Raw genomic sequence first — 24,501 nt, forward strand, 5'->3', positions numbered from 1 at the left:
ATATACTCGCAGGAGAAGATATACTCGCAGGAGAAAATATACTCGCAGGAGAAGATATACTCGCAGGAGAAGATATACTCGTAGGAGAAGATATACTCGCAGGAGAAGATATACTCGCAGGAGAAGATATACTCGCAGGAGAAGATATACTCGTAGGAGAAGATATACTCGCAGGAGAAGATATACTCGCAGGAGAAGATATACTCGCAGGAGAAGAAAGTACTCGCAGGAGAAGATATACTCGTAGGAGAAGATATACTCGTAGGAGAAGATATACTCGCAGGAGAAGATATACTCGCAGGAGAAGATATACTCGCAGGAGAAGATATACTCGCAGGAGTAGAAAGTACTCGCAGGAGAAGATATACTCGCAGGAGAAGATATACTCGCAGGAGAAGATATACTCGCAGGAGAAGATATACTCGCAGGAGAAGATATACTCGCAGGAGAAGATATACTCGCAGGAGAAGATATACTCGCAGGAGAAGATATACTCGCAGGAGAAGATATACTCGCAGGAGAAGATATACTCGCAGAAGAAGATATACTCGCAGAAGAAGATATACTCGCAGGAGAAGATATACTCGCAGAAGAAGATATACTCGCAGTTTTTAGGATCTGCGGATACCAGCAGTCTCTCCCTCTTGTACTGAGTGCCGTTCGAATCGCATTTTGCACTTCTTTTTAAACAATGAATTCCAAAAATCTTTATCCGTGGATTGTCTATCCCTTTTTCGAAGACGATGGTGTTTGTTGTAAATATCTGACATCTGCCTTTGTGTACAGAACGAGTCTATGAGAAAGTTATGTCTTCCACTTACAGTGTGTCCATTGCAAGACTCACGTTGTTCTCTCAGGATTACGCTCATATCTTTACCGTCTTGGGTGGACGTATCAGTTGTAACAAGTAAAGGGGTTTATACTTGCAGAATTATTTTTAATTTATTCTTTGCATGTGTTAAAAATTATTTCTTCTTTTCCTATTTCACGGACGACTCCTCGTTCTTCAATAAATTCTTTACCCAGGAATGAGTGTTATAGTTTTAGCTGTTTCTATGCCTTCTCTGTCTGTCTTCGTGGGGGACATTGGTGCTCCTCTTGAGTGTCTGTGTCAACTTCTTCATTACAGTTGTCTGTGTTCTAAGTTAGACATTTTTCTTATCTCTATGAGATATATATTTTATGCATATATTATATGCGTCTATATTCATTACCTCTATACCTTGTGATTGTGTTAGAGAGTTCAGTGATGCTTCCTTGGGAATGTTTGCTGCAGATTCGTAGTTTATTGTGTCCCAGTCAATCTTCAGATTGATGAAGTTAAATTTAGTCAATAAATTTAGTAAATTTAACTTCATCAAATTTACCCTCCTGTCTCACGTGTCTTTGAGACACACTATACAACCCGTTCTCGCAAATTTAATAAGTCAATGTTGACTTATTAAATATGTGCATAGGTGACATACTTAACATAATAGATACCCTTAAAAAGATTCATAGAAAACACCGACCTTACCTAACCTACTTAGTATGTTAAGATAAGCATCTTATAGCTTCGTAATTACAATTATTACCTAACCTATAATAGGTATAGGTTAAGTAATAATTGTAATTACGAAGCAATAAGATGCTTATCTTAAGATACTAACAAGGTTAGGTAAGGTCGGTGTTTTCTATGAATCTTTTTAAGGGTATCTATTATGTTTAGTATATCACCTATGCACGTAGTTAATAAGTCAATATTGACTTTACGAATTTGCGAGAACGGGTTGCACTATATGATCGTATAGGCCGATCAAGTCGTATTTGACATTATAATGACACTCTTTACTATCTCATTATTCGTGAAGATCAGGTCAAGAAAATCATTCCCTCTACTAAGCTAACCTTAGGGAGACGGTCGGCCGAGCGGACAGCACGCGGGACTTGTGATCCTGTGGTCCTGGGTTCGATCCCAGGCGCCGGCGAGAAATAATGGGCAGAGTTTCTTTCACCCTATGCCCCTGTTACCTAGCAGTAAAATAGGTACCTGGGTGTTAGTCAGCTGTCACGGGCTGCTTCCTGGGGGTGGAGGCATGGTCGAGGACCGGGCCGCGGGGACACTAAAGCCCCGAAATCATCTCAAGATAACCTGTCTGATGGTTCACCGTGAACTTGACACAGTCTCGTTAGCTACGTCTGACGTGTGCCACCTGCTCTTGGCTCCTGCTTCATATAATACTATCTATTATCATCTACATTCTCCTCAGATACTGGAAGTGACTAACATTTCCGTAGTTTAATACAGAGCGCACGAGAAATAGGCCTATGTTAAAATTCCCGCTATTTTCGAACGCAGTCTTCCACTTGCTGTCATACATCAACAATATTTATTGTGGCTTATATGTAAGAAACTTGAAGGAAATTTTGATAGAGACATCGACTTATTTTAAAAATGTTAAGAAATAGCAAAATTTCGTTCCGGGCATCGAAAATGAGCGGTGGATCACGTTGAAATACGGCCGAGAATATTGCGTGCGCGCGCGCGTGTGTGTGTGTGTGTGTGTGTGTGTGTGTGTCTGTGTGTGTGTGTGTGTGTGTGTGTGTGTGTGTACTCACCTAGTTGTACTTGCGGGTGTTGAGCTTTGGCTTTGGTTCTGCCTCTCAACCGTCAATCAACTGGTGTACAGATTCCTGAGCCTACTGGGCTCTATCATATCTACATTTGAAACTGTGTATGGAGTCAGCCTCCACCACATCACTTCCTAGTGCATTCCATTTACTAACTACTCTGACACTGAAAAAGGTCTTTCTATTGTCTCTGTGGCTTATTTGGGTACTCGGTTTCCACTTGTGTCCCCTTGTGCGTGTACCACCCGTGTTAAACAATCCATCCTTGTCTACCCTGTTAATTCCCATGAGAATTGTGTATGTTGTGATCATGTCTCCCGAGCTCTTTTTGCCTTCCAGCAACGCGAGGTGCAGTTCACGCAGCCTTTTCTCATAACTCATGCCTCTTAGTTCTGGGACTAACCTTGTGGCATACCTCTGAACTTTCTCCAGCTTCGTCTTGTGCTCGACAAGGTACGGGCTCGATGCTGGGGGCGCATACTCCAGGATTCTTCTTACATATGTGGTGTACAAGAGTCTAAAGGATTCCTTACATAGGTTTCTGAAGGCAACTCTGATATTAGCCAGCCTCACATACGCCGCTGATGTTACTCTTTTGATGTGGGCTTTAGGAGATTGGTTTGGCGTGATATCAACTCTTAGATCTTTCTTTCTGTCCGTTTCGTGAAGGACTTCATATCCCATTTGGTATCTAGTGTCTGACCTCCTATTTCCTCCGCCTAGTTTCATCACCTTACATTTACTTGGGTTGAACTTTAGTAGCCATTTGTTGGACCATTCTTTCAGTTTGTCTAGGTCATCTTGTAGCCTTATACTATCTTATTCTGTCTTAATCCTCCTCATAATTTTTGTATCGTCAGCAAACATTGAGAGGAGATCCTTCTGGGAGATCATTTACATATATTAGAAACAGTATAGGTCCAAGGACTGATCCCTGTGGGACTCCACTTTTGACGCCTCGCCACTCCGAGACCTCACCCCTCACAGTGACTCGCTGTCTTCTTTTGCTTAGATACTCCCTTATTAAGTAGAGTACCTTCCCTTTCACTCTGGCCTTCCTCTCCAGTTTGTGTACTAGTGTCTTATGTGGTACTGTGTCAAAGGTTTTTATGCAATCCAAAAATATGCAGTCTGTCCAGCCCTCTCTATCTTGCCTGATTTGTGTCGCCTGGTCATAGAATTCATTTAATCCTGTGAGTCATGATTTGCCATCACTTAACCCATGCTGATGGTGTGCTACAAAGTTCTTTCCCTCCAGGTGTTCCACAAGATTTTTTTCGCACAATCTTCTCCATCATCTTGCATGGTATGCAAATTAGGGATACTGTCCTGTAGTTCAGTGCCTCTTGTCTATCACCTTTCTTGTATATTGGGCCGTCTTCCCAATTTTTGGCAGTTCACCTGTTACCAGTGATTTGCTGTACACCATGGATAGTGGCAGGCACAGAGCTTCTGCTCCTTCCTTTAGTATCCAAGGTGAGATTCCATCATGGTCTATAGCCTTTGTCACAACCAAATCTAGCAGATGCTTCCTCACCTCCCCCCCTCCCCCCTGGTAATCACAAACTCCTCTAGTGGTGTCTGGTTAGATATTCCCTCTCTTTTCTCTGGGAATTCTCCTTGCTCTACTGTGAAGACCTCCTGAAATTTCTTATTGAGTTCTTCACACACTTGTCGTTTGTAGTGAATCTGTCTGTCCCTATCCTCAATTTCATTACAAGGTGTGTGTGTGTGTGTGTGTACTCACCTAGTGTGTGTGTGTGTGTGTGTGTGTGTGTGTGTGTGTGTGTGTGTGTGTGTGTGTGTGTGTGTGTGTGTGTGTGTGTGTACTCACCTAGTGTGTGTGTTTGTGAGTGTGTGAGTGGGGGGGGGGGGGAGCTGCTGTCCTATCAACACGCATGTTCAATGGAGTCGTATATTCGATTCCATGAGATATGTTTTTTTCTGATATATAGATAAACGAGATGACATTCTGTCCTGTTCAAGATAAGGAAATGAATACTCTTGAGGTGTTATATATTATATATATAGAGAGATGAACGTTTCGGCCTGTTAAAGCCGAAACAGTCACCGGACAACAGTCTGGTGTTGACAACGGCTTTAACAGGCCGAAACGTTCGTCTCTCTCCCCCATTTCTTTGTGGTTACTAAGTTATGGTAAAGAGAAACGATAAATAACTAGTTAGTATCGTGGCGACAGATGACCATCACTTAACTCTAATCTACAATGGTATAAAACCTAGATAACGTTCGATAGTAAACAAGAATATATATATATATTATACAAATAATAAATTTCAAGTAGTTATCATATCCAGTTTGCATAAACAAAATGTTACTAAAATTATTATTATTATATCATTACAATATACTATAATAATATTGGAATTAAAATAATAATAATAAGCTTATAATCCAAAGTATAATAATATCCATAATAATTATAATAATATTTAATACAGCTGTGAAAATAATTTAACAAATATAATTTATTGTTATGATACTGCATTATAAACAGAAAAGTATGAACAACACTAATAGACCAAATATGTATGCATTAACGCTTAATTCAAGCCATTTTTCACTATCAAGTCCTCTATAACAAACAGTCTTTGTAAAGATTAAAAGTACATTATAAAAAGTTATCATTAACGATATAAACAATTTCAATTTTAATAATAAAAATGAGGACGATAATAATAATAATAATATTTAATAAAATCAGATAATTAAAATTCTTAACAAAATAAGTGTTTTTATTACTTTAAGATTGACAGATACACTGAAATGATCCTAAATGGTGTGAATTACAGTACCCTAGAGAGGCTGGTGCCACTCCTCTTGGAGAGGCTGGTGCCACTCCTCTTGGAGAGGCTGGTGCCACTCCTCTTGGAGAGGCTGGTGCCACTCCTCTTGGAGGGCTGGTGCCACTCCTCTTGGAGGGCTGGTGCCACTCCTCTTGGAGAGGCTGGTGCCACTCCTCTTGGAGAGGCTGGTGCCACTCCTCTTGGAGGGCTGGTGCCACTCCTCTTGGAGGGCTGGTGCCACTCCTCTTGGAGAGGCTGGCACTAATGACGGGGGGGGGGAGTGCCAACCCCAGTTCACGAGGCCAGAGGGACACCTTGCCATAGGATGAAGAGCAGAGGCATCGTGGGGGGATGATTCCGTTATGGTCAAACAAACAGGTGCTTGTGAGTGTGTGTGTTTGTGAGTGTGTGTGTTTGTGAGTGTGTGTTTGTGAGTGTGTGTGTTTGTGTGGGAAATGATTGCAAATTGTCGACGAATGTGTCTGAGTGGAGTCGTTTGAGATGGTTTGCTGGACGTGAATCGATGTGTTTGTGTATTGGACGTGTGTGTTTGTGTATTGGACGTGTGTGTTTGTGTATTGGACGTGTGTGAACGTGTATTGGACGTGTTTGTGTATTGAACGTGTGTGAACGTGTGTGTGTGTTTGTGTATTGGACGTGTGTGAACGTGTGTGTGTGTGTATTGAACGTGTGTGTGTGTACTGAACGTGTGTGTGTGTTTGTGTATTGAACGTGTGTGTGTGTGTTTGTGTATTGGACGTGTGTGAACGTGTGTGTGTGTGTATTGAACGTGTGTGTGTGTGTGTGTACTGAAGGTGTGTGTGTGTATGTGTGTGTGTGTGTTTGTGTATTGGACGTGTGTGAACGTGTGTGTGTGTGTATTGAACGTGTGTGTGTGTGTGTGTGTACTGAACGTGTGTGTGTGTGTGTGTTTGTGTATTGGACGTGTGTGTGTGTGTATTGAACGTGTGTGTGTGTGTATTGAACGTGTGTGTGTGTGTGTGTGTGTGTGTGTGTGTGTGTGTGTGTGTGTGTGTGTGTGTGTGTGTGTGTGTGTGTAAACACATGGCAACTAACTGCTGTTAAGATAGCAGAGAGGAGAACAATAACTTAGTGGTCCAAGAGCGCTCTCTCCCCTGAAGGGAGGCGGCAGAAGGGGCCGGCTGGTACAACACGGACCAACATGGCGTTACTGATGTACACTCATATACGTTACACTTATACGTATATAAGTGTTCATAAAGTGCACGGAATCTCCGGCTTACAAGAGAAGAAGCACGTATGGAAAAGTACAAAAGTATGCGGCTTTATACGGAAGAAATATACAATATGAAATTAGGTATCGAGCGCTAAGTAAAATCTTTAATGAAAAGAAATATAATTATACAAAAGTGTTTTGGAATGATTATGAAAATATTTGTTTACTTTTTTGTACTAAAATAAAGTATTTCATTTTCAAAGTGGACTGAAATCCCTAATACGTAACCATAAAAAAATTGTTATCACATATAACATTTACAGTACATGGCAAAACAATATCCAAATGCATGATAATTTAATGATTTGACGTTTATATATATATATATATATATATATATATATATATATATATATATATATATATATATATATATATATATATGCAATTGACGATCACTAAACACTGATCATTTGTATGCGGAAAAATCACAAAGAAATGGGGAAGAGAGATGAACGTTTCGGCCTGTTAAAGCCGAAACAGTCACCAGACAACAGTCTGGTGTTGACAACGGCTTTAACAGGCCGAAACGTTCGTCTCTCTCCCCCATTTCTTTGTGGTTTTTCCGCATATATATATATATATATATATATATATATATATATATATATATATATATATATATATATATATATATATATATATATATATATATATATATATAACTCATCATTATCGTCAATGAAACCATATCATAAGTTATGTTAGCCTCTAGATCATCCTCTGACGAAGAGATGAAACTGTCGGTACACAGTGAAATTAGATTTTGTTCACATCTTTATAAGACAAAGCAGTACAGACTAGGTCCTCACCTGAGCACGTGACGACCCCCTAGTTCCCCTCACCACCTTAACAAGTCCACATACAACAAAACTTAATATCTGGTCGTATTTGAACACTCTTGAGTACAATGTTCGCCCGTGATACATCAACTTTTCTCAGTATTGTGGAAAACTTGCCCCTGTACAACGTTGTTTGGCTTCCCCCACTACAAGACAAAATAATAGGAGCTGTACGAAATGGAAAATGTTAATATTATTTTGCGTAAATGTGACTGATATTCAGCCAGAAGGGCTGAATCAAGGCAAGATTTTCCATCAACTGAATTCCAGTACTTAGAAGGCATTTTATCCAACTTTTAGGTAAGGTATCACAAGCAGAACATTTACACATCTGTGATCTTAAATACTTTTACACCCTAACTGACCTTTGACACTAACTAATCGATGAATGTGACACATGTTTGCAAACACATTTGGCAGGACGCGGGTGCTCAGGTGAGAAGGACCACTCTCGAACCCCCTGGCAGGTGTGCCTGGCGGGTGTGCCTGGCAGGTGTGCCTGGCAGGTGTGCCTGGCGGGTGTGCCTGGCGTTATAGCCCGGCGAGGGGAGGTTGAACCAAACATATCTCTCATGGGTGACAAAGAAAAAGGGACTGCACATCACCCCTCGCTCTCACCGTGCACTGCGACAATGGCTGGACCTTTGACACATGTTGCAGACGCGACAAATTTGTGTCCCAGGTCCTTCGTGTTGCAAGTGAGACGGGTTCTTGTCCTTGGTTTCCATCTTGTTGCAGCCCCTCCTCTCAGCCACTACACTTCGAGATCATTTACTGCTTTAGGAAGAGACTCTCTCCGATAGTGCCTTCATGAAAGACATTCTTGTTTTATACGCTCTTAACTTATTAAGAAATTATTTTGCTCGCATCACAGGTGCGGCGTAACGAGGAATGTTAGACGTGTCACAAGGTACAAACCTAGCACCACCGGCGACACTCAAGTGTGTTGCTTGCTCCACACCAAATATGAGCACATTTGGAATAGGTTAAACCTATCACTTTTTCTCTCTACATTTCTTATATTTACTCTATTAGTTATTATCACACATAGGCAGAAAATTTCTCCGGCGCACCAAACTTCTTTTGCTCTGCCTACGGTATGGCGTCTACCTCAGGCTAGTGGATCCCCCGGCAGGAGTTCCTATAAGGCAGGGAGGGCCACGGCGCCCTCTTGGTGGGTCAGTGTCACACTCAGCTGGGGGTATATGTCTCATGCTCTCGTGTCACGGGTTCTGGAGACGGTGAGGTTGGGGCGTGTCAAGCGAGGCTGTGGTCACCTGGGTTTGGTCAAGACCTTGTAGTCCTAGCCAGGCCATGGCTAGGAGAACCTCAGCAGGCTGTGACCACGTGGATGTCCCTAGGAGTGGCCGGCGTGGTCTTTACAAGGCGGTGGCCGGGTGGTCCTAGGCCGGACATAGGCAAAGGAGTTTAGGCTGGGCAGTGAAGCCCAGCATGGGCGTTATCCTAGGCTGGGTGTGGGCGTAATGAGTCATGGTGATCGTGGCGGGTGCGACGCCCACAGTCTGGTGGGAGGGACACGTCCAACACACAAAGACTGTACGATGCAGACACGGCGCGAATATAATATGGGCGGACACAGGGCGGTGGGCGGACGTGTGAACACAGGCTGGTGGGCGGACACACACACTGGGCGGATGCATGAGCAGCGGGCGGGTAGTAGGTCGTCAATGGGTGACGGGCGGCACATGTGGGCGGCAGTGAGCAGACACATAAGACAGTGGGCGGGACACCACCACCAGGCAACAGTGGGTGAGGCAGCAATGATGTGGAGGGCGGAGCAGTGAGGGTGTGTGTGTGTGGGCAACCCCTGCACCCTGCTGGTGGCTCCTGGACGCGGCGGCGGCGGCAGCGGCGGCGGCGGCGGCAGCGGCTACTCTGGCCCGCACACTTTACAAGTCTGTACAAGAAGAACAACAAATAACAACACAACGACAACTTTGCTTAAAGTTATGATCACAGATCAGACTATATCCGAAGTTCGTCCCTTGGAGGAACGCGTGGCGCCCGGCGAAGCTGCGTCGGGCACGGCATCACAGTCAACCATCACACGGGGGGTGGCTCTCTCCGCGCGCCTGGCGTTACGCGCACCCACACTCCTCCACCACCATGCGGGGCACATCGCGCTTGATGATGTTGGAGATCTCATCCAGGTAGATGAGCGACATGGGCGAGAGCTTGGTGGGTGCGCAGCACTGCGTCAGTGCGCCCGGGGGCCGATGCCGACTCACCTCCTCCAGCATCTGAGAATAAAAATGGGTGAAGGAGTCGGGCGAACGGAAGACACTGGCGCACGAGCCTTTGCAGTAGTTGGCATTGTAGCCGCTGGGCGCTATGATCCAGTCGTCCCACCCCAGCTCACTGAAGGAGATATAAAGGTTCTGCTTGCAGCACATTTTGGTGTCTTTATCACACTGGAGGGCGCGGCGGGAGAGTCGTCGGGAGGGGGTGGGCGCCGTGTGCACTACCAGGAAAGGCCTGTGGTAGGCCTCTACACGCCGTGAACCAGGCTTGTGAGCACCTTTGTGCTTGCGGGGAGTGAACAGGACGGCCTCAAGCTCCCCGCTGCAGCCGCTACAGTCCACCAGTAACCGCAGCCGCTCACCTGGCCGCGCAAACCATCGCTGGACCGCCGAGGTCACGTCCAGACGCCGCCACCCCTCCCTCGGGCTGGTCACGTGCAGAGAAGACACCATCTCCGCCGACGGGTTCTGCAACCACATAAACATTGTTAAACCTGTTTGGTTATTGTGTCGTGGGAGACACACTACTCCTTCACACTCAGACGACACACGATGGCATCGCGTGTTTCAAATATGGAAGTTATCTTGGGGGAAATGATGCACAGTTCTTAAATGTAAATATACGAAGAAAACTAGCGAAAATAATTCATTGCATTTGAACAACTGATGGTCGAAACGTCAAAGAGAAAACATACACACACACACACACACACACACACACACACACACACACACACACACACACACACACACACACACACACACACAGTGTAGGGCGTGTGGGAGCCTCACGGCTAAGTGGACAACGCTCGAGGGTCGTAGTCTTAATGGCCCGGGTTCGATTCCCGGCGGAGGCGGAAACAAATGGGCAAAGTTCCTTTCGCCCTGATGCCCCCCCCTGTTCACCTAGCAGTAAATAGGTACCTGGCAGTTACAGCTGCTTAGGGCTGCTTCCTGGGTGTATGTGTGTGTGATAGAGAGAAATATATGTAGTGAAAAATAATAGAGGAAAAAGTAGATTGGTTAGAAAGGCGTAGTCCACGAGCTAATAGCTCGTGGCATACATTAGGTCTACATACACTTGGCATACATACACTGGCATATATATATACTTGGTTTGCAGGCATACATAGTAAATACACACACACAGAAGAAGACTTTTTCTATTTTGTCGTTTTTGGTATGATGAATAACTCTTACTTTGATCAGTTGTGTTGTGGTCAGGTGTGATCAGTTGTGTTGTGGTCAGGTGTGATCAGTTGTGTTGTGGTCAGGTGTGATCAGCTGTGTTGTGGTCAGGTGTGATCAGCTGTGTTGTGGTCAGGTGTGATCAGCTGTGTTGTGGTCTGGTGTGATCAGCTGTGTTGTGGTCTGGTGTGATCAGCTGTGTTGTGGTCTGGTGTGATCAGCTGTGTTGTGGTCTGGTGTGATCAGTTGTGTTGTGGTCAGGTGTGATCAGCTGTGTTGTGGTCAGGTGTGATCCCCTTGATAATTCCCTTCCCTCTCTGTCTCTTTTCTTTTCTCTGTCTGTCTGTCTCTCTCTCTCTCTCTCTCTCTCTCTCTCTCTCTCTCTCTCTCTCTCTCTCTCTCTCTCTCTCTCTCTCTCTCTCTCTCTCTCTCTCTCTCTCTCTCTCTCTCTCTCTCTCTCTCACCTGGCGGATATCCTCTGGAGTCACCCTGAAGACCCAGAGCCTGGAGCGGCTGGGGTCGTGGTGCCGGACCCCAAAAGGTCGTCTCACGTTCACCCAGAGAACGGCCTCCGTCACCCTCAGAGACCCCACGTCGGCATCGCTCTGAGTGAACTCCAGCAGCGTGTGGTTGTTGAGTTGGGGACCTGCGGACGGCATGAACAATGTTACAATTGTAGTCAACATTTAAATAATACCAATGTATTATAATACATAAATACATATTCTGCAAAAGCAAAAGGTAGTTGGAGTAAGATGACTGTGTTGTGATGACTGTGTTGTGTTGGCTGTGTTGTGTTGGCTGTGTTGTGTTGGCTGTGTTGTGTTGGCTGTGTTGTGTTGGCTGTGTTGTGTTGGCTGTGTTGTGTTGGCTGTGTTGTGTTGGCTGTGTTGTGTTGGCTGTGTTGTGTTGGCTGTGTTGTGTTGGCTGTGTTGTGTTGGCTGTGTTGTGTTGGCTGTGTTGTGATGACTGTGTTGTGTTGGCTGTGTTGTGTTGGCTGTGTTGTGTTGGCTGTGTTGTGTTGGCTGTGTTGTGTTGGCTGTGTTTTGTTGGCTGTGTTGTGTTGGCTGTGTTGTGTTGGCTGTGTTGTGTTGGCTGTGTTGTGTTGGCTGTGTTGTGTTGGCTGTGTTGTGTTGGATGTGTTGTGTTGGCTGTGTTGTGTTGGCTGTGTTGTGTTGGATGTGTTCTGATGACTGTGTTCTGATGACTGTGTTGTGATGACTGTGTTGTGTTGGCTGTGTTGTGTTGGCTCTGTTCTGTTGACTATAACATACACCTCTAAACTGTATTTGAAAATCTTCTCAAGTGTTGGGTCACACGGAGTTATGAAGACTGGATGTTGTGGTATTTAAAATACTGTTAGTTAGCACTAGTGTGTGGACTATCAATTCCATTATATGAAATGGAGTTTATTAGTTTCATTTCATATAATTATACCAATTACTGGCTTGGTTTAAAAAATTAACATAAAATTAACCCTTGTAAATTGGGCATTGGCTTGTGTGTACTGTTAGCGACGGGATACGAGAGTTACTGATTTAACTGAGAGAAAGTGATGATCACATGAATGATTTAACTGAGAGAAAGTGATGATCACATGAATTTTCGTAGGAATATCTGATGGAACGCAGGTTATTATTGAGGTTAAATAATATTTATTAAGGCATTGTAGCTGGTCAAAATACAAGGGTCTGCCTGTACTTACTCCAGAACGTATGATTTGTATGATGAAAGTGTGTGTTTAATATGTATACTATCAGGCGATATTAGACCGTAACAACGTATGATCGCAAAAAGTAAACAGGTTACGATATCCAGTCTAGAGTGGTTTACATTCCGAAGGTAAGGGGATACGAACAGTCTCCAGTTGTTTACATACTGAAGGTAAGGGGATACGAACAGTCTCGAGTTGTTTACATACTGAAGGTAAGGGGATACGAACAGTCTCGAGTTGTTTACATACTGAAGGTAAGGGGATACGAACAGTCTCGAGTTGTTTACATACTGAAGGTAAGGGGATACGAACAGTCTCCAGTTGTTTACATACTGAAGGTAAGGGGATACGAACAGTCTCGAGTTGTTTACATACTGAAGGTAAGGGGATACGAACAGTCTCCAGTTGTTTACATACTGAAGGTAAGGGGATACGAACAGTCTCGAGTTGTTTACATACTGAAGGTAAGGGGATACGAACAGTCTCCAGTTGTTTACATACTGAAGGTAAGGGGATACGAGTGCATTTGCAATGCAAGTATACGAGACTGCTGTGATCTATTTAACTTTATCCTACATTTGGACGCGAGTGTGATACAATCACTCTCTTTAATTCATAGTAATGTTCACAGTAATTATATTTCTTCCATTACAAATAAATTCTTTTCATATTTTTTTATTATTATTAAATATAATGGGACACGAGTATGTTACACCCCCTTAAAGAACGCCCATTGATTCCCATGTATGCACGCGCACACTCACGAAATATACATAAGTATGGCTGGTGATATATGTATTCATAACCCCTGGCTTGTATGAGGAGGGGGTCCACCAGCCCTGTGAGGAAGTGTCCTTTTCATTACGAATTCAAGACTGTATTTCTCATATCTTTCATCTCTCTTCTCATCTCCTCTACCCCCTCCCTCCCCCCCTCTCCCCACGTACCTGAATGTGGAAGAGGGGGCTGAATTGGAGGGGGTAAGTGCCGCCCATCAATTCCTGTTTCTCTTCCTCTCCCATCTTCGTCTGGCGTCCCCATCCCTTTAATATCTAGTTGCAATGTCGTCCCCAGACCCATCCCTACCGCTCTTCTCCTGTGTGTAGTCATGAGGGTACCGCTATTTCCCCTGTTTCTTGTTGACTTTTCTCTAATATGTTACAAGTAGAGTGTTTGGTCTGGTCGTGTGAGCTGATCTTCCACGTGCAGATAGATACACCACGCATGTGTACGGTCTGAACGTCGTCTCTAAAGGCATTGCAGTCTAATTCGTTGAAATCACAAGTAGAGGACCTTCAACTTTTCGCCGAGTGTTCACGCACGCACACACACACACACACACACACACACACACACACACACACACACACACACACACACACACACACACACACACACACACACACACACACACACACATACGTCTAATGCCCTCGCTCTGTTCCCTCCGCTGACGTCGCCCTCGTCGTGCACGTCAGCACACATGTCGTTATCGATCTCCTCGACAAGTTCACCGTCTGCGTCCTCCTGTGGCCGCGTCTAAAGCTCCTCCGTCAACACAAACGCCCGACACCATCTCGATGTCCCCTCGGAAGACTTCATCCATGAAAGACCCAAATTTGACGCAATCACAGAGACTCTAGTCAATACTTACGTCTCTTCGGCGATAGATGCATTATCACTAATACTGACACCCTCGATGGCACATTTCTTCACAGTAAAAAGATATTTAGACAGAGAAGTCAGTGTTCTATGCACTGTCTTCAAGACAGAATCCTTACGAAGGGGATACCCAGGATATCGACGACTGACTCTAAGCTTTCTTGCCAGAGAGTACCCAGGATATCGACGACTGACTCTAAGCTTTCTTGCCAGAGAGTACCCAGGATATCGACGACTGACTCTTTAAGCTTTCTTGCCAGAGAGTACCCAGGATATCGACGACTGACTCTTTAAGCTTCCTTGCCAGAGAGTACCCAGGATATCGACGACTGACTAAGCTTTCTTGCCAGAGAGTACCCAGGATATCGACGACTGACTCTTTAAGCTTTCTTGCCAGAGAGTACCCAGGATATCGACGACTGACTCTTTAAGCTTCCTTGCCAGAGAGTACCCAGGATATCGACGACTGACTAAGCTTTCTTGCCAGAGAGTACCCAGGATATCGACGACTGACTAAGCTTCCTTGCCAAAGAGTACCCAGGATATCGACGACTGACTAAGCTTCCTTGCCAGAGAGTACCCAGGATATCGACGACTGACTCCTAGCTTCCTTGCCAAAGAGTACCCTGGATATCGACGACTCACGTCCTACAGTCGATGGGTTCGGGAAACCTCATTGTTACAACCCTAACCCCCCCCCCCCCCTTCCCTCATTAATCATATACCATAAATCACTCATGAATAGTGACTGGACTGTCTCGGCCTGAATGGCTGTGAGAGGCGCTCAGTCCTTGGTGAGAGACAGTGGGCTCAGGCAGACAGGCACTGAGCATGCAAAACGATGTAGATGTGTTGATCGTCAGGGAATTGAGCATGGTTTGGGGCACTGAGCATATGACTACCACGGAGCTGAGCACTCAACGTGAGCGTAGCGACCTAGTACATAGCTACCAAGGTGCTGAGCACTCCGAGTGAGCACAAAGCACATAACTACCAAGGTGCTGAACACTCCGAGTGAGCACAAAGCACATAACTACCAAGGTGCTGAACACTCCGAGTGAGCACAAAGCACATAGCTACCAAGGTGCTGAACACTCCGAGTGAGCACAAAGCACATAACTACCAAGGTGCTGAACACTCCGAGTGAGCACAAAGCACATAGCTACCAAGGTGCTGAACACTCCGAGTGAGCACAAAGCACATAACTACCAAGGTGCTGAACACTCCGAGTGAGCACAAAGCACATAACTACCAAGGTGCTGAACACTCCGAGTGAGCACAAAGCACATAACTACCAAGGTGCTGAACACTCCGAGTGAGCACAAAGCACATAACTACCAAGGTGCTGAACACTCCGAGTGAGCACAAAGCACATAGCTACCAAGGTGCTGAACACTCCGAGTGAGCACAAAGCACATAACTACCAAGGTGCTGAACACTCCGAGTGAGCACAAAGCACATAACTACCAAGGTGCTGAACACTCCGAGTGAGCACAAAGCACATAACTACCAAGGTGCTGAACACTCCGAGTGAGCACAAAGCACATAACTACCAAGGTGCTGAACACTCCGAGTGAGCACAAAGCACATAACTACCAAGGTGCTGAGCACTCCGAGTGAGCACAAAGCACATAACTACCAAGGTGCTGAACACTATATAGCCACCAACTCGCCCTCTCACAATTCTTTTATGTGATCGCTCACATGATTCCAGCTCCATCCTGTATCAAGTTATTCTTTGACATAATCTCACCAGTTTATTGTCCCTGCGGGTGGCATACATTTGTCCGTTTTCACCTCTCCTCTCTCCTTCTCCGTCCCCACCTCCCCTTCCCCCTCGTCCCCGTCTCCTCCTCGCCCTCGGCTCCACCAGACTCCCGGTGCTCCAGACCGACCATACAGGAGTAATAGGCTCCGCTAATGGTAAGAAAAACCTTCCAAAGATAAGATGCTCCGGAGGCGCTCTAGACTCCCTTTAAACTCCTCCTCTTCCTTCGTCTTCTTCACCTTCTCGTTCCTCTCATTTACCACCTCCTTCTCCCCTTCCCCCTCCCCCCCCCCCCACTCATCCTCCACACTCCCCCCTCCTACACCACCACCTCCTCACTTTCATCCATCGCCTCCATTTTTTATTCATTCCTCGCTATTAACAGCGTCTTTCTCATTAAGACCTTTTCACCATATAAAAAATAAGCTGTGACAAAAACTTTCTCGCTTCTTCCAACAAACTTGTGCTGATTATACAATGAAAACATTCACCATTTTCACGCTGTTGTGTGGTGGTGACTGGCGACCCCTGGGGTCGCTGGGTTGTGTGGTGGTGACTGGCGGCCCCTGGGGTCGCTGGGTTGTGTGGTGGTGACTGGCGGCCCCTGGGGTCGCTGGGTTGTGTGGTGGTGACTGGCGGCCCCTGGGGTCGCTGGGTTGTGTGGTGGTGACTGGCGGCCCCTGGGGTCGCTGGGTTGTGTGGTGGTGACTGGCGACCCCTGGGGTCGCTGGGTTGTGTGGTAGTGACTAGCGGCCCCTGGGGTCGCTGGGTTGTGTGGTGGTGACTGGCGACCCCTGGGGTCGCTGGGTTGTGTGGTGGTGACTGGCGGCCCCTGGGGTCGCTGGGTTGTGTGGTGGTGACCCCACACTAGCAGCCCCAGGGGTCGCTGGGTTGTGTGGTGATGACCCCACACTAACAGCCCTTGGGGTCGTTGGGTTGTGTGGTGGTGACCCCACACTAGCAGCCCCTGGGGTCGCTGGGTTGTGTGGTGGTGACCCCACACTAGCAGCCCCTGGGGTCGCTGGGTTGTGTGGTGGTGACCCCACACTAGCAGCCCCAGGGGTCGCTGGGTTGTGTGGTGGGGACCCCACACTAGCAGCCCCAGGGGTCGCTGGGTTGTGTGGTGGTGACCCCACACTAGCAGCCCCTGGGGTCGTTCATCAAGACGCCACAATCAGTGTATATTTACTGATCAAGACAGGGACGTGCGATCAGCTCTCCTCAGAGTTTAACGAAATCAAATTAGAACAATTTATTTTTCGTCAGACACTCCTCCCCCCCCCCCCCCTCCCTCCTCCCCCCCTCCTCCCCCCCTCCTCCCCCCCCCCTCCTCCCCCCCCCTCCTCCCCCCCCCCTCCTCCCCCCCCTCCTCCCCTTCTCTATTTCCCACTCGTTCCTCTCTTCTGGCGTTCCATTCCTGTGCTTTGTTCCTTCTCCATTAGCCTCATCCCTCTCCCATGGTCCTGAATGAATCCAGTTCCGTTTTTCTCAATCTTTCTTCCTTCCTTTTACCTCCGTTCACTCTCAGTTGCTGTCTGCTTCATTCCCCTCAATCGTCTCTGAAATAACTTCAAATACTTCAAGCCATCACTTCCTATACAGCTGCCACTAATACCCATTCAACACCCAGCATTACCCATACTTTTTTTTTTACTTAATAAAGCTTCACATGACGTTTCGATCACTTTTGTTCATCATCATATAATTCATAATAATAATAATAATAATTAATTGTGTCGGGGGACAGAGGACTTGTGTCGACGACGAGAAATATCACAGTTATCCCTGGAACAGAGAATGTAATAAACACAGAAAATGATACATATGTCTTCCAATGCGGGTAAACTCAAGTAATTTGGTTTTCAAAATTGGTGGTACAGGAAAATGATAAATATTGTAATTAAATAGAAGTCATGCGGGGAGCCAAATGTTATGGTGCCTAATATCAAGTAAAGCAAAGGCTCAGTAATATATAACACATTAATGACATACTGGAAAAATATTATAGAGAACATTCACCAGTCTCCGTGGTGCAGTGGTAAGACACTCGCCTGGCGTTCCGCGAGCGCTATGTCATGGGTTCGTATCCTGGCCAGGGAGGATTTACTGGGCACAATTCCTTAACTGTAGCCTCTGTTTAACGCAACAGTAAAATGTGTACTTGGTTGTAACAAGGATTCTTCGCGGCGGGGATCGTATTCCAGGGACCTGCCCGAAACGCTACGCGTACTAGTGGCTGTACAAGAATGTAACAACTCTTGTATATATCTCAAACATAAAAAAACTTACATCAACAATACGGTAACTTGTACCCCCCCCCCCCATAACCTGAAGTTCGAATAAGCAGAGCAATAATTTTTAAAATCCTCTTATACCCGACACGGGTAACTTGTTCCCTGTACGGCAGTCGCCCAGATGATGCAGAGCAGAGTAGTTACACATAGAAATCACAATAGCATAATATATCAAATGAACAAATCCACAAGGGCCGTGATGAGGGTTCGAACTTACGCACGGGGTATTCCCAGACCCAGTTGACTAAGGCGCGTCTGGGAACATCCCGGGCGTAAGTTCGAACCCTCGGTAAGGCCCTCGTGGATTTGTACACACAAGGGCCTATGACACTGGTCAACAATTTGTCAAAAGTCGTCAACTTTTAAGATGAAGAGACTCGTTTATCACGCATTTTGACACGCTGAATTCAAATTCTATAATTAAAAGTACCAAAAATTTATCAAGATTCTTGCATTAACTCGAAACTAATCCATTCAATAATATTTACTTCCGAGCAAGAACAAAATGAAATTTTGCTTTTTGGAAAATTATTCTGAGGGCCGGCAGATCCTAACATCAGAACTGCCTTCAGGTTTCTGAAGGCAGTTCTGATGTTAGCCAGCCTCGCACACGCCGCCGATGTTATTTTGTTGATGTGGGCTTCAGGAGACAGGTTTGGAGTGACATCAACTCCTAAATTTTTTTCTCTGTCCGTTTCGTGAAGGACTTCATCTCCCATTCGGTATCCAGTTTCTCAGAGGTCAATGAGTGTGTGTGTGTGCTGCCTCAAGCAACAACTTCACCTACAAATCTCCAGACTCGAGAAATTGGCCATAAATCCAATGAGAAAAACATCAGTGTAAAATTCTGTGAACTTTAATATTATCATATTTTTACAAAGTAACAATTTTCCTTTTATTATGCTCCACGTCTTGCATATGATTACAATGACTTATCCTCCTACAGGTAAGAAAGTGTTCACTTTAAGATTTATATATCATATAAATATATACTCTCGGCTCTAGGGTAAATAGAACACACTTCTTGCCTGGGGAGAATTGAGAGGCAAGAGCTCTCCATCCAGGAATATGCTGAGTATATTCCCCTTTCTGATTAGTTAAGACATGTGTCTTAGAGACATCTTGTCCTTTCTTATACCAAGTGCGTCGACCCATACCACGTTGTTGGAATCTACCAGTACTCACACAACAGTCACCAGTACTCACACAACACCCACCAGTACTCACACAACAGTCACCAGTACTCACACAACAGTCACCAGTACTCTCACAACAGTCACCAGTACTCTCACAACAGTCACCAGTACTCTCACAACAGTCACCAGTACTCACACAACAGTCACCAGTACTCACACAACAGTCACCAGTACTCACACAAGTCACCAGTACTCACACAACAGTCACCAGTACTCACACAACAGTCACCAGTACTCACACAACAGTCACCAGTACTCTCACAACAGTCACCAGTACTCACACAACAGTCTCCAGTACTCACACAACAGTCACCAGTACTCACACAACAGTCACCAGTACTCTCACAACAGTCACCAGTACTCACACAACAGTCACCAGTACTCACACAACAGTCACCAGTACTCACACAACAGTCACCAGTACTCACACAACACCCACCAGTACTCACACAACAGTCACCAGTACTCACACAACAGTCACCAGTACTCACACAACAGTCTCCAGTACTCACACAACAGTCACCAGTACTCACACAACAGTCACCAGTACTCACACAACACCCACCAGTACTCACACAACAGTCACCAGTTCTCACACAACAGTCACCAGTACTCACACAACAGTCTCCAGTACTCACACAACAGTCACCAGTACTCACACAACAGTCTCCAGTACTCACACAACAGTCACCAGTACTCACACAACAGTCACCAGTACTCACACAACAGTCACCAGTACTCACACAACAGTCACCAGTACTCACACAACAGTCACCAGTACTCACACAACAGTCACCAGTACTCACACAACAGTCACCAGTACTCACACAACACCCACCAGTACTCACACAACAGTCACCAGTACTCACACAACAGTCACCAGTACTCACACAACAGTCTCCAGTACTCACACAACAGTCACCAGTACTCACACAACAGTCACCAGTACTCACACAACAGTCACCAGTACTCTCACAACAGTCACCAGTACTCACACAACAGTCACCAGTACTCACACAACAGTCACCAGTACTCACACAACACCCACCAGTACTCACACAACAGTCACCAGTACTCACACAACAGTCACCAGTACTCACACAACACCCACCAGTACTCACACAACAGTCACCAGTACTCACACAACAGTCTCCAGTACTCACACAACAGTCTCCAGTACTCACACAACAGTCACCAGTACTCACACAACAGTCACCAGTACTCACACAACACCCACCAGTACTCACACAACAGTCACCAGTACTCACACAACAGTCACCAGTACTCACACAACAGTCACCAGTACTCACACAACAGTCACCAGTACTCTCACAACAGTCACCAGTACTCACACAACAGTCACCAGTACTCACACAACAGTCTCCAGTACTCACACAACAGTCTCCAGTACTCACACAACAGTCTCCAGTACTCTCACAACAGTCACCAGTACTCACACAACAGTCACCAGTACTCACACAACAGTCACCAGTACTCACACAACAGTCTCCAGTACTCACACAACAGTCACCAGTACTCACACAACAGTCATCAGTACTCTCACAACAGTCACCAGTACTCACACAAGTCACCAGTACTCACACAACAGTCACCAGTACTCACACAACAGTCACCAGTACTCACACAAGTCACCAGTACTCACACAACAGTCTCCAGTACTCACACAACAGTCACCAGTACTCACACAACAGTCTCCAGTACTCACACAACAGTCTCCAGTACTCTCACAACAGTCACCAGTACTCACACAACAGTCACCAGTACTCACACAACAGTCACCAGTACTCACACAACAGTCACCAGTACTCACACAACAGTCACCAGTACTCACACAACAGTCACCAGTACTCACACAACAGTCACCAGTACTCTCACAACAGTCACCAGTACTCACACAACAGTCACCAGTACTCACACAACAGTCACCAGTACTCACACAACAGTCTCCAGTACTCACACAACAGTCACCAGTACTCTCACAACAGTCACCAGTACTCACACAACAGTCACCAGTACTCACACAACAGTCACCAGTACTCACACTACAGTCACCAGTACTCACACAACAGTCTCCAGTACTCACACAACAGTCACCAGTACTCACACAACAGTCACCAGTACTCACACAACAGTCTCCAGTACTCACACAAGTCACCAGTACTCACACAACAGTCTCCAGTACTCACACAACAGTCTCCAGTACTCACACAACAGTCACCAGTACTCTCACAACAGTCACCAGTACTCACACAACAGTCACCAGTACTCACACAACAGTCACCAGTACTCACACAACAGTCTCCAGTACTCACACAACAGTCACCAGTACTCACACAACAGTCACCAGTACTCACACAACAGTCTCCAGTACTCACACAAGTCACCAGTACTCACACAACAGTCTCCAGTACTCACACAACAGTCTCCAGTACTCACACAACAGTCTCCAGTACTCACACAACAGTCACCAGTACTCACACAACAGTCACCAGTACTCTCACAACAGTCACCAGTACTCACACAAGTCACCAGTACTCACACAACAGTCACCAGTACTCACACAACAGTCACCAGTACTCACACAACAGTCACCAGTACTCACACAACTGTCTCCAGTACTCACACAAGTCACCAGTACTCACACAACAGTCACCAGTACTCTCACAACAGTCACCAGTACTCACACAACAGTCTCCAGTACTCACACAACAGTCACCAGTACTCTCACAACAGTCACCAGTACTCACACAACAGTCTCCAGTACTCACACAACAGTCACCAGTACTCACACAACAGTCTCCAGTACTCACACAACAGTCACCAGTACTCACACAACAGTCACCAGTACTCACACAACAGTCACCAGTACTCACACAAGTCACCAGTACTCACACAACAGTCACCAGTACTCACACAACAGTCACCAGTACTCACACAAGTCTCCAGTACTCACACAACAGTCACCAGTACTCTCACAACAGTCACCAGTACTCACACAACAGTCACCAGTACTCACACAACAGTCTCCAGTACTCTCACAACAGTCACCAGTACTCTCACAACAGTCTCCAGTACTCACACAACAGTCACCAGTACTCACACAAGTCTCCAGTACTCACACAACAGTCACCAGTACTCTCACAACAGTCACCAGTACTCACACAACAGTCACCAGTACTCACACAACAGTCACCAGTACTCACACAACAGCCTCCAGTACTCACACAACAGTCACCAGTACTCACACAACAGTCACCAGTACTCTCACAACAGTCACCAGTACTCACACAACAGTCCCCAGTACTCTCACAACAGTCACCAGTACTCACACAACAGTCACCAGTACTCACACAACAGTCACCAGTACTCTCACAACAGTCTCCAGTACTCACACAACAGTCACCAGTACTCACACAACAGTCACCAGTACTCTCACAACAGTCACCAGTACTCACACAACAGTCACCAGTACTCACACAACAGTCACCAGTACTCACACAAGTCACCAGTACTCACACAACAGTCTCCAGTACTCACACAACAGTCACCAGTACTCACACAACAGTCTCCAGTACTCACACAACAGTCACCAGTACTCACACAACAGTCACCAGTACTCACACAACAGTCACCAGTACTCACACAAGTCACCAGTACTCACACAACAGTCACCAGTACTCACACAACAGTCACCAGTACTCACACAACAGTCACCAGTACTCACACAACAGTCACCAGTACTCACACAACAGTCACCAGTACTCACACAACAGTCACCAGTACTCACACAACAGTCACCAGTACTCACACAACAGTCTCCAGTACTCACACAACAGTCTCCAGTACTCACACAACAGTCACCAGTACTCACACAACAGTCACCAGTACTCACACAAACAGTCACCAGTACTCACACAACAGTCACCAGTACTCACACAACAGTCACCAGTACTCACACAACAGTCTCCAGTACTCACACAACAGTCTCCAGTACTCTCACAACAGTCACCAGTACTCACACAACAGTCTCCAGTACTCACACAACAGTCTCCAGTACTCACACAACAGTCACCAGTACTCACACAACAGTCACCAGTACTCACACAACAGTCATCAGTACTCACACAACAGTCACCAGTACTCTCACAACAGTCTCCAGTACTCTCACAACAGTCACCAGTACTCACACAACAGTCACCAGTACTCTCACAACAGTCACCAGTACTCACACAACAGTCTCCAGTACTCTCACAACAGTCACCAGTACTCACACAACAGTCACCAGTACTCACACAACAGTCTCCAGTACTCACACAACACCCACACATCACAACCACAACCCCCCCCCCCTCCTCTCACAAAAAAATCACACACACACACACACACACACAAAAAGAATGCATAAGAACTGTGTACAGTGAGGGAAAGACTTTGCATAAAATCCAGCCTCAAAAAATATTACATTGCCCCATTTTATAAATTGCAAGCAACATACGCAACCTTCACTTGCCGCCTAGACGCCGCTTGGAGCCCTGAGGAGAGTTCTCTCCGTCTGCCCGTCTGTCTGCCCGTCTGTCTGCCCGTCTGTCTGCCCGTCTGTCTGCCTGTCTCTGTATCTGTCTGAAATGCTCTGACAGGGCCCCTGTCTGCCTGCCTGCTGCTTAACTGTGTCGTTTGTATTCGGAGATAAACTTAAGATTACTGTGTTTTCTGGACGATCCAAGTGAAGTAATACTGTCTATTTTTTTAAATATTTTTTTTAATTAAGTAAATGGGATTAATTGTTGAAATCCAGAGTGTTGGAGATTACTTTGGTAACCTGTCTGTCTGTCTGTCTGTCTGTCTGACGACGGGGTATTGATGAAACAATCATTCAGCGT

General features: G+C 45.9%; 2 protein-coding genes across 2 annotated transcripts in view; one reads left to right on the top strand and one right to left on the bottom strand.

Moving 5' to 3' along the window:
- Positions 1 to 7,323: 7,323 nt before the first annotated feature.
- The window catches only part of LOC123768566 (inhibin beta B chain-like), a 49,520-nt gene continuing 32,342 nt past the window's right edge, over positions 7,324 to 24,501 (bottom strand). The window contains exons 2-3 of the mRNA XM_069336185.1: positions 11,431 to 11,612; positions 7,324 to 10,246 (exon numbers count right to left, since the gene is read on the bottom strand). Coding sequence (XP_069192286.1) covers positions 9,617 to 10,246; positions 11,431 to 11,612 — 812 coding nt within the window. The 3' untranslated portion in view covers positions 7,324 to 9,616. The remainder of the gene's footprint in view (positions 10,247 to 11,430; positions 11,613 to 24,501) is intronic.
- Positions 20,282 to 24,348, top strand: LOC138371300 (uncharacterized; the record flags this gene model as incomplete). The annotated part of the gene is made up of 4 exons (XM_069336085.1): positions 20,282 to 20,533; positions 23,353 to 23,448; positions 23,648 to 23,926; positions 24,259 to 24,348. Coding segments are annotated over 4 exons (717 nt in total), but the record flags the coding sequence as incomplete, so codon positions are not given.

Source organism: Procambarus clarkii, chromosome 35, assembly GCF_040958095.1.
Source record: "Procambarus clarkii isolate CNS0578487 chromosome 35, FALCON_Pclarkii_2.0, whole genome shotgun sequence".
NCBI lineage: Eukaryota > Metazoa > Arthropoda > Malacostraca > Decapoda > Cambaridae > Procambarus > Procambarus clarkii.